Below are 11,517 nucleotides of genomic sequence, written 5' to 3'. Positions count from 1 at the left end.
AGAAAACTGAATATAGTGCAGGGTAACAGCTGTGATACAGGACTATTAAAAAAGTGAATATAGGGCAGAACAGACTGTCTTATAGTGGGGCAACAGAGCAATACTCTTCCCAGGGGTGCAGAATTCAATGCACAACACCCCCTGCCTGCATAAATACAGGTTACTATTACTATATGCTCCATGCATTTTCACAGAAGTTTTTAAAAACACAATTTCTCTTGTAAAATGTGGTGAGTATGGGTGGTGTTTTTGGGAGTGCATGGGGCATCAGCAGAGCAATACTCTTCCCCAGGGGTGCAGAATTCAATGCACAACACCCCTCCCTGCATAAATACAGGTTACTATTACTATATGCTCCATACTTACGAGGTGGTGAATACCACATGAGGGGGGCGTTTATATGGACTCAACTTGTCAACATGGTAAACACCACCCCATTTGAAGGCACCAGTAGTTTAACTAGTCTTTTTGTAGTTAATTGTTAATTACTTAATTCCTGTTAATTACTATGCATGTGCAATAACTCCAAATAACTTTTTTTTCTCCACATCAATCCTATTGATTCTGAAAACAACTTGTGTTCGGGTCAGTACAGTACAGACCTGGTTCATGCATTTTCACAGAAGTTTTTAAAAACACAATTTCTCTCGTAAAAAGTGATTAGTATGGGTGGTGTTTTTTGGGATAGATAGTAACTTTATTGATCCCGAGGGAAATTCAAGTTTCCAGCATCACAGTTCCATAGTGCAAAACATGTTAGTAAAAAGGCAGTAAAAAAGTTAGTAGTACAAAGTACAAGAAACTATACCAGATATAAAAATACAAGGAGATGAAGAAAACTGTTAGAACTGAATATAGTGCAGGGTAACAGCTGTGATACACGACTATTAAAAAAGTGAATATAGTGCAAAAGAGACTGTTAAAAAGTGAATATAGTGCAAAAGAGACTGTTAAAAAGTGAATATAGTGCAGAAGAGACTGTTAAAAAGTGAATAATGAGCATATACTGTATATTTGTATTCTGGGGGTATCGTTCCTATGCAGAGGGCAGTTTATTTTATTTATTGACTACACTGAGGGCGTTTTATATTTTAATAATTTATTTATCTCTTGTGTTGAGTTGAATGTGCTACTTATTTTGTACTGTATTGCCTTTTCTACCTTTTTTCTTTTCTTAAAGCTGACTTGGTGTAAACTGCTCAGAATTCCAATGTACTTAGGTGCAAATGGCAAATAAACCTATTAAATCTTGAATCTTGAACATAGTGCAGAAGAGACTGTCTTATAGTGGGGCAGCAGAGCAATACTCTTCCCAGGGGTGCAGAATTCAATGCACACAACACCCCTGCCTGCATAACTACAGGTTACTATTACTATATGCTCCATGCAATTTTTGCTTTTGTTTAATACTTTATACTTATTTTTTCCCCTTTTTATCAAGGCTGTTTTCATATATGCAATCCACTGTTGGTAATTACAACAGTCTATAAACCAACTTTTAAGTAAATGAGCTTACAGACAAACCCATCAAGTACACTAGAGAAAACAACCTCAACATCCAAAACCAAAACACAATCAAGAAAAGAAATAGCAATAATAATAATGACAAAAAGACAGAGTAGAGTTAAAAAAACAAAAAGAAACAAAGAAAAAAAACAAAAACACATAACAAAAAAGAAAAGTCTTATAGTTTCCTATTGCATTATCTTGGGAGTTCTGGCTGCAGCTTATAATAAAAAGCTTTTCACTTCCCTTGTTTAAGGGAAACCACACTGCACAGCTATAACGGTCTTCCTTGTGATTCAAGTGCGAGGCACCTTTCCCGGGCAAAGCCCCTGAACCTGATTAGGATCCAGCCATGCAGACTGTGAACAGGGGCCGCTGAGCAGAATGCATTGTCGGGGTTCCTCCAGCTCCGCCCGGGAAGCTGCATAGCGCCGTGCGGGCCAGTGAGAGCGGAGCGCCGCGGTAGAGGTTGTTTATGTGCAGTGCTGGGTTAGGGTTCCGCCCACCGAGAGGTATCTGTGATCGCAGGGCAGCAGACCAGACACAGACTACAGGCAGCACAGAGAGTGTAAAATGGCGCACAGCTGTCGGTGGCGGTTCCCAGCTCGGCCCGGAGGGAGCTGCAACTCCGGTACCGGGAGGAGAGCGGGCCGTGTCCGGGTTACCGCCTCTCTGCGAAGCGTCTCGTCCGGAGCTCCTCATAACGCATCCTTCGGGCTCGGACCCGGGTTTGACGCTGCACTACAGGTCTCCTCGGTTATCGGGAGCAACCTGCAGAAATTTCGGGATGTTTTGGGGGAATCGAGTGGATCGAGCAGCGGGGAGGTAAGCAGGACCGGTTACCGGAGGTTAACCCCGGTTACAGCACCGGTTACCCCGGTTACAGCACCGGTTACCCCGGTTACAGCAGCGGTTAAAACGGTTGTACTCTGTGAAGAGATGAAGAGCTATAACGGTTACTCTCTCTCTGCACAACCGTTGACATTTCCTCCTCCTTTAACATTAAGTGTTGTGGCTGTGTGAAGCAGCAAAACTTGTCATTTCCAGGATGCTCTTGTTATAACTTTGAGTTAATTACATGGCCTTAAACTCATTCCACTATATTAAAACTGTTTTAATGTTAAGAATAGTTACAAAAACAACACATTTATGCTCTGAAAGGTGCTACTGGAGAGAAAGTTTTCAGTTCATCTCAGTGGGAGTGAGAGAGAGGACCAGGCTACATACACATCCAGGCAGGCCTTAAACTCTTTTTATTTAACAGTAATGTTGTTTTAATGTTAACAATAGTTACAAAACAACACAAAAATCACATTTATAATCAGAAAGGTCCTACTGGAGAGAAAGTTTTCTTCATCTCAGTGGTACATCCATGCATGCTAACAGTAGTGTATCTACCAAAACACCAAAACACCATGATTAAACCCTCCCTGGTTGTTATTATAATGTTAATAACAACATATAGTTAACACACAGCAGCTACACTGTGTATAACTAAGCTGTTACACTACTGGCTTTACTAGTTAACTGTGAGCTACTTGACATTAGCTTGATGTGAAGCCTTCTAATACATCAACACTATCAAAAGTCCTATATTAGCATTAATACTAATGCTTTTTACAGTTAAATACATGTGTTTTATCACATAATAGTGTCCCTGTGGTGTAATATACCATGTAGACCTTAAAGATAATACTGTAAATATGTGTTTTAAAACAATAACTGTGAGCTACTTGACATTAGCTTGATGTGAAGCCTTCTAATACATCAACACACTAAAAGTTATCCTCTATTAGCTTTAATATTCATGTTTTTTACAGTTAAATATCAGTGTTTTATCTTATAATAGTGTCCCTGTGGTGTAATATAACATGTGGACCTTAGAGATAATAGTGTAAATATGCCAACTTGAAGGAGGACAGGTTTGTTAACAAGCTAACTTAGCATCTCCATTATTCACTTTACTTTCACATTTGATCATCTTTTATCAGCTAAACTAGCTTTAGTATTTACAACATGAGCTCAATAAGAGTATAACATGTGGACCTTACAGATAATAGTGTAAATATGTCAACTTAAAGGAGGAGGACACACAATTGTGGTGGTTTGTTAACAAGCTAACTTAGCATCATATCCAGAGGAAGCTTATTATCCACTTTACTTTCACATTTGATCATGTTTTATCAGCTAACTATCTTTAGTATGAACAACATGAGCTCTCACTAGGCTGGCTGTGTTTAGTAGTGTAGTGAAGGTGTCAAAGCTTGCAGCCAGAGAGGCTAAGCTATAATAGCTGATTGGTTAGCTCGCATGCTAACTAGCTGTCTACATCTCTACATCATGCTGGTGTTAAAGCTGCAGGTTTGCTGTGTTTACCAGCTTATTACCACGCAGCTGGTTAAAGCCTGGTAGCTAAAGTTGTCTGGAGCTGGAGCTCTCTCACACACACTACTAAATGATTGCTGTTTAGTGTTAAGCTAGGACAGCTACCATGCTACGCACTACGCCACGCTAGCCACATCGGGGCTATTGCTGATGCATAGGAAAAATGGGAGGTGGACATGTTTTCCCCCTTCTCTCTCTCTCTCTACACACAGCACAGTACGAAGCTATTACCACAATAATATCGCTTTTATAATGCTTTCGAGATGCAGCCACATACTCAAACCCACTCTCTGCAGTGCTGAGGTGCTAATGAGAGCACATCTGCAGGGTTTGCTGTGTGATTTTAGCAGAGAAATTGAGACTTTGCTATAGTGACAGTGCGCATGTAGGGCTGGCTACAATAACAACGAGCCCCTTCTTGACGGACCGTGTGATGTGGGGGTGTGTTCGCCTTAGCGAACTACCATCTTCCTTCTCCATGATGAGCAGCATGCGTTTTTCATTGCAGTGGGAGTAACGTTACACTGTGTGGGGATGTTTACCACCAACTCTAGTTGCTCCACAGACTGCTTATTTTGGTTGGAGAACAGCAGTAGCAGTAGCATGCACACTTAGTTAGACATTTAGGTATGTTTTTTTTTATTATTATGAACTTGAAAACATGCTTGGGATTTTTACATACATTTTTTGAGTCATGATTTTGGAGATTATAATTACTCCTATTATAGTGTAGCAGTCAGACTTTGTAGAATAATTTGAAAATATTTCCTTTTTAACATCCAAGTTTCATGATAAATTTTATTTGAAATATCATATGTGTGAGCACTTCTTCAGTAATCAGGAGTCCCTTATACTCCTAAAGACTGGCAGTAATAGCAGTGTTTTGGATGTGTGTAGAGATGCACCGATCCTACTTTTTCAGTCCCGGTACCGATATCTGGGCTTTGGGTATCGGCCGATACCAAGCACAGCAGTCCTTTGCATGCACACTTAGTTAGACATTTAGGTATGTTTTTTTTTTTTTATTCTGAACTTGAAAACATGCTTGAGATTTTTTACATACATTTTTTTTTTTTTTTTTTTTAAAGTTATTTTTTTGGGGGCATTTTTCCATTTTTATTGAGGACAGTGGATAGAGTCTTGAAAGGGGGGAGAGAGAGAGTGGATGCGGAAAGGGCCACAGGCCGGATTCGAACCCGGACCGCCGCGGTCAGGACCAAGCCTTGATACATGGACGCCCGCTCTACCAACTGAGCTAACCCAGGCGCCCTTTACATACATTTTGAGTCATGATTTTGGAGATTATAATAACTCCTATTATAGTGTAGCAGTCAGACTTTGTAGAATAATTTGAAAATATTTCCTTTTTAACATCCAAGTTTCATGATAAATTTTATTTGAAATATCATATTTGTGAGCAAATCACTTCTTCAGTAATCAGGAGTCCCTTATACTCCTAAAGACTGGCAATAATAGCAGTGTTTTGGATGTGTGTAGAGATGCACCGATCCTACTTTTTCAGTCCCGGTACCGATATCTGGGCTTTGGGTATCGGCCGATACCATCTTCCTTCTCCATGATGAGCAGCAGCATGCGTTTTTCATTGCAGTGGGAGTAACGTTACACTGTGTGGGGATGTTTACCACCAACTCCAGTTGCTCCACAGACTGCTTATTTTGGTTGGAGCACAGCAGTCCTTTGCATGCACACTAGTTGTAGACATTTATTATTTTTTTATTCTGAACTTGAAAACATGCTTGGGATTTTTACATACATTTTGAGTCATGATTTTGGAGATTATAATAACTCCTATTATACTGTAGCAGTCAGACTTTGTAGAATAATGGAAAATACTTCCTTTCTAACATCCAAGTTTCATGATAAACTATTATTTGAAATATCATATTTGTGAGCACTTCTTCAGTAATCAGGAGTCCCTTATACTCCTTAAAACTGGCAATAATAGCAGTGTTTTGGATGTGTGTAGAGATGCACTGATCCTACTTTTTCAGTCCCGGTACCGATATCTGGGCTTTGGGTATCGGGCCGATACCATCTTCCTTCTCCATGATGAGCAGCAGCATGCGTTTTTCATTGCAGTGGGAGTATCGCTACACTGTGTGGGGATGTTTACCACCAACTCCAGTTGCTCCACAGACTTGCTTATTTTGGTTGGAGCACAGCAGTCTTTGCATGCACACTAGTTGTAAACAGATACAAAATAATAACAAACAAAACAAGAGTAATAGTGTCCGAAAAGGGGTAGGTAGAAGTAAAACTTATATTTCCCTACCCCTTTCTCACTTCTCCTCTAATAACTCATCATAGAATAATAATATAATATAATATAATATAATATAATATAATATAATATATAAACTATCCCAGATTTATTTACATCCCAAATTAAATATATGAACAGCATCCCAAGTTTATTTACAACCCACATATCCATCCGGAGTTGAAAAGTAGATATAAACCAACCCTTAATATTTGTGAGCAAATCACTTCTTCAATAATCAGGAGTCCCTCATACGCCTAAAGACTGGCAGTGATAGCAGTGTTTTGGATGTGTGTAGAGATGCACCGATCCTACTTTTTCAGTCCCGGTATACCGATATCTGGGCTTTGAGTATCGGCCGATACGGAGTGCCGATCCGATACCAATTGAATAATAATAAGAATAGATTGAACCCATTGCCACTGATACCTGATCCAGCTAAGTCTCTATCGGCCCGATATTCGATCCGGTATCGGTATCGGTGCATCCCTAGATGTGTGTAGACACACTGGACCATTAAATCCCTATGAAACATGCAAACACAGCATGATGAGTTAATTGATTTTGAATTACATATTGTAGTTTCAATCAGTGTTTTAATTTCTGGAGAAAAGCATTTTACTTGAAATATAATTTTTGTGTTCAAATATATTTTTAAGCTTTTTAAGTCCCTACTTTGAAAAACTGTCAATAGATGAGAGTATAACAGTATCTGGGATGTGTAAAGATGATATTCCAGAGAAACATTAATGTTAAACATAATCTTTATAGGCAGATATTTCAAAGCTTTTTAAGTAATTAGGAGTCCCGCCTCCCCCCTACTCCAGTGAATGAGAATATAGCAGTATTTGGGATGTGTGGAGACAGACTGGATCATTAAATCCCCATGGAACCTGAAGCCTATGGAAGTTGCGGACACAGCATGGTGATTTCATTGAGAGGCAGTGTAGTGCCTGTCTGGCCAGACCAGGGCAGGATTGTTCAGGCTCACTGCAGCCTGCTGAGCTCACAGGGCGACCCTGAACAGAGCGCCAGCCGGACACTTGGCCACCCCTCCTTCCTCCATCCAGGCAGAAAAGACCCAAATCCACTTCAGACAAACACAACCCCGTCTGAGAGGCAGAGCAACTTTTCTTCTGACAGCTGCCACTTTGGAATGGATTACTAAGCCTATTGGGGTGGCTCAAAAGGGTGCTTGTCGGCTGTTGCTGTCCAAATGAAGGCATTTGTTCGCTTTTGTATGTGTGTGGGGAATTAATTTTCTTGATCTGGCCAAATTGCCGTTGCTTATTTTGATGCCATGTGCAGTCCACGTAGATGTTTCTTGTAAATGTGTGACCTTATCACCTACAACTTCAACCACTATCACTGTCCACCTAACAAGACTTTGCATAATTTTCCCCTTTTGTTCTTGCTCCATTATATCTTGCCTTCTGCTGCATCCCTTCCACTCACACATTATTACCAATGTTTAATCATTCATACAAAAGTGCAGCTGAATAGATGTATCAACCCAAACGTCTCTGCCTCACTGGTTTGAGAGAAATAGTGTGTTTGAGCGGAAGGGGCTTCAGTCCAGCAGGTGTTTGGCCTATTTAAATGGAAGAACCCCCACCCACCCCCCAGCTCCCCATCGTCCCCCCTCCACCCGCTTACCCATCCCAGAGACAGCGTGTGGATTGGAGCAGGAAGCTTTGTGTCTGCTTTTATTCTAGCTCTCACAAAGTGCGGGCGGCTGAAAGAGCGCAGGCAGAGATATCAAAGAGTGCGGGGCGACCCCCCTCCTCCCAACGGGACAACGCTGGGAGGAGAATTAGTCACAGACCCTCCCATCCATGGCTTTATTCTGCTACAGCAGAATGCTTTAGGAGTTGCCTGACTGGGAGAAAGGCGGCAATTGTGTTGTCTTTCTTACTCTTTGTGTGTGTGTGTGTGTGTGTGTGTGTGTGTGTGGTGGTGGTAGTAGTAGGGGTAAGGGTAGGGGTGTCCCTCAGACTTTATGTCCTCTATTGCACTCAGGAGTAGGCGTGTCTTCTTTGTCTTTATTTTGATTAGAACTTCAATTCAAGCTGCCTGCCTGGGTAGGTAGGAGGGGGGGTGTGTCTGTGGTTGCCTGCCACCCTGTGTGAGTGAGTGTGTGTGTGTGTGTGTGTGTGTGTGTGTGTGCGAGAGAGAGACACCATGCGCACGTGCCAATCAGTCTGTTTGTCTTTGTCCGTTGACTGTCCTCGTCTCCTTATGTGCGAGGTGTAGGAAGAGGAGTCATCTTGCCCTGGAAAGTGTTTGTTTTGGTCAGTGTGCTGTCGAGCAAATGTGAAACAGTTGAAAAACAGTTGACACTTGAAAAAACAAATGTCCACCTTTTGCTCGGGGCCGACAGGGGTCACAAAGCCACTGTGCCACTGTGTAATTCACTCTGGTGAAGGAAACATAATGTTCTAATCAGTGGCTAAGATTGGATCTATTACTAAAATGCCCTTTGGTATTACTCATTTTTGCTGCTTTGTATAGTATCTGTTTCAGATGTGATTCTTGGAATTCCTCTTGAGATATGTGTCATCAGAGGGGCATATAAGAGTATGAGCTCATCATCACCAATTTGCATTCCAGGAAGCGATGAGGCATCATGTCTGTACAGTAAATCCAAGAGGAAAGCTTCCTGGAATGTGTCAAGAAAATGTTGTTTTCAGGCGAGTAGGGAGGAGTGACTTCTTAAGATGTGTTCCCCAAACATCAAACTGACTGACGGGGTCCTAACCTGAAAACTTAACACATCTATTTGACATCCTTCCTCTCAGTGTGACTCACATTCCTGTTCTGATGTTTTTCTGTCTCAAAGTGGGTATCTTCTGACTTTAAAGGTACAATGCGTAAGATATTGCCAGAATTATATTTTGAAACATTCAATGAACTAACATGATCAACAGAATGTGAAGAGGTTACAGTGTTGACATTATGTCAAAGACGTCTATATATTGTGTTGCAGAGATATCTACTGAACGAACACCTATCTTCCGATTTGATACTATCAAGATACTTGGGTGCCGATTCGATATGTATTGCGATTTTACAAGTATTGCGATTTTATATTGTGATTTATTGCGATTTTTGATAACTTTTTTTAACACTAGAACATGGGAAAAAGTTGAATCATACACTTCTAGGGCTTTTACATTGGAAAATATCTAAATGAATACAGCAAAATTGTTTGATTTTCAGCATGTATGTAGTCAGAGAGTGTCTTGAAGTCAAATATATCAGTCATTCTCAGGAATTATTTCTTAATTTTTTTCCAGTAACCCAAAAATCAAAGAATAGACATTTCTCTCAGAAATTCTTATTTCTATATACTATATGTATTTTGTATATACAGTGCCCTTTTTTAACACCTTATTTTGAAAACTGGACATAGTCACATGTGTATACTTCCACTAACTTCGCCAAGTCCGTCTCCTGTTACCTCCGTTCTCTTTATACAACCATGGTCAGCTCCACCGGGGCCGTTTGAGTGCATTTAACATAAATGTCAGTATATGGGGTGCTCTATAGTTGTCGCGTTGGCTGATTTGACAACGGAGATGCGAGCGCCGGCTTGCTTGACCACACCTTACCTCAATACTATAACGTTTCCTGTCCATGACAGAGTTAGCAAGCAGCTTTAGCCATGGTGTTTAGCTCTGTTTTTCCTGCAATGTGTGAAACCCAAAGTGTTTACATACTTTACTGTATGTGTAATGTTTACCACTATGAATTGAAAATGTGCAGGTCATATCCACATGGACCATCCACAAAGACTCTAATGAAGCAAATATATCGATTCTGGCATTAAAAAATGGATTTCAAAATCGTAAATCAAAATACATAGGTGAATTGATTTTTTCCCCAGCCCTACTAACCGACTAGCCCCGGCCCGTCCTGTCTTGTATTACCACTTTGTCCTCAAGCGGCGATAGTGAGTCACGGTAACGCCAAGAGGACGAAGAAGTAGAGCTGCCCCGAGAGCTTGCCAATAATATATTCATAGGTTTTGACGGACTCTCAGTTAGCAGTTAGCGCGAATTCAGCCAGTGCAAACCCCAGCACCAGGGGTCTGATCTCAGGGGACTGTCCTGGCTGATCTGCAAACTTTCTGTGGCTGCCGTTACACAGGTTAGACCCAGTGCTCCACCAGCCCGCTGTGACTGCTGGCGCTGGGGTTTGTGCTGGCTGAATCAGAGATTTCTAAACTATCAAAGCGTACATGGACCATACAGCCCCCGGTGAGCCCCCAGATGGCTAACGTAAACTATAGGCCAACGCCACACATGAAGTTTGTAAGATAGCGGTGTTATTTTGACCGGCTCTCAGAGTTTCAGCAGTTTGGTTGAATTTTGCATATTCTTGCCGTGCTGTTAATAAGTAGTTGGCTTTTTTTATGTGACTGATGACTGTAATATTAGATAGTATGGACCCAGTAGTAGAGGTGAAATACTGCCCCCTATTTCTTTAAAAGCATGTGGCTAGGCATTACACACACATCAAATGTAATGGCATATATAGCACCCATTGCCAGGTCACAGTGGCTCTAGACTATTAGACTAATATGGGGTGCTTGTGAGGAATTTAAGCTTATTCAAAAGTTGCACTCATTGTATCGTTAATAAGATTCGCTTCACTTGCCGCAAACTTCAGAGAATAATGAGGGCAAAATAGCGTCACCGATCTGTTTTAACTGAATATTCTCTGGTCTAGCACAACTAAAAACACAAAAACACTGAATCCGTCAGCATGTAAGCGTGTCGTTCACTATCTAATCTGTAACCGGTATCGACAGCTTCATTTCACCTATCTCTCCTCCGCTCCATGTGTGTGTGTGTGGAGAGGCTAAGCCCCGTACTCGGTGAAACACGAGAGTAGAGGATATTAATGATCGTGGGAAAATTGTGTGAAAAATGAGTTTTAATAAAAGTTATTGAACAACATAACAAGTAGATTAGTATCATAAGTAATAAACTAGCAAACTGTGACTGTGTGAGAGTTTGCTGATGATGATTGCACAAGTAGTGGTCAGTCTTTTCGATAAAATCTTGTAAAATATGATCGCTGAATTATCAGTGCTGTGTATTGTCAAACTGCTCCTTGAAAGGACCATACTATGTTTGTGTGTTTAACATATTTAGTTCTGTTCAGGCATACTTAAGTTAAATACTTAACTGTTAAGTTTTAATGTGAAATCACCTCAGGAAGTGTTGACAATGCCAGCGAGATGTGTATAAGTATATAATAAGAGATGTACACATTTTGGCACATTTTTGTGTTGGGTTGTCAGAAAGCCGGTTTGAAACATTGCAGTGATGAACTAGATG

At 40.9% G+C, this 11,517-nt stretch overlaps 1 protein-coding gene across 7 annotated transcripts in view; it reads left to right on the top strand.

The window, feature by feature from the left end:
• Positions 1–1,555: 1,555 nt before the first annotated feature.
• kmt2a (lysine (K)-specific methyltransferase 2A) overlaps positions 1,556–11,517 on the top strand; it is a 47,388-nt gene continuing 37,426 nt past the window's right edge. For all 7 annotated transcript variants that reach the window (XM_037774610.1, XM_037774609.1, XM_037774606.1 and 4 more), the window contains exon 1: positions 1,556–2,331. In XM_037774610.1, coding sequence (XP_037630538.1) covers positions 2,080–2,331 — 252 coding nt within the window. In that variant the 5' untranslated portion in view covers positions 1,556–2,079. The remainder of the gene's footprint in view (positions 2,332–11,517) is intronic.

This window comes from Sebastes umbrosus, chromosome 7 (genome assembly GCF_015220745.1).
Source record: "Sebastes umbrosus isolate fSebUmb1 chromosome 7, fSebUmb1.pri, whole genome shotgun sequence".
In the NCBI taxonomy this organism is placed as follows: domain Eukaryota; kingdom Metazoa; phylum Chordata; class Actinopteri; order Perciformes; family Sebastidae; genus Sebastes; species Sebastes umbrosus.
This window is presented reverse-complemented; position numbering and strand designations above follow the sequence as displayed.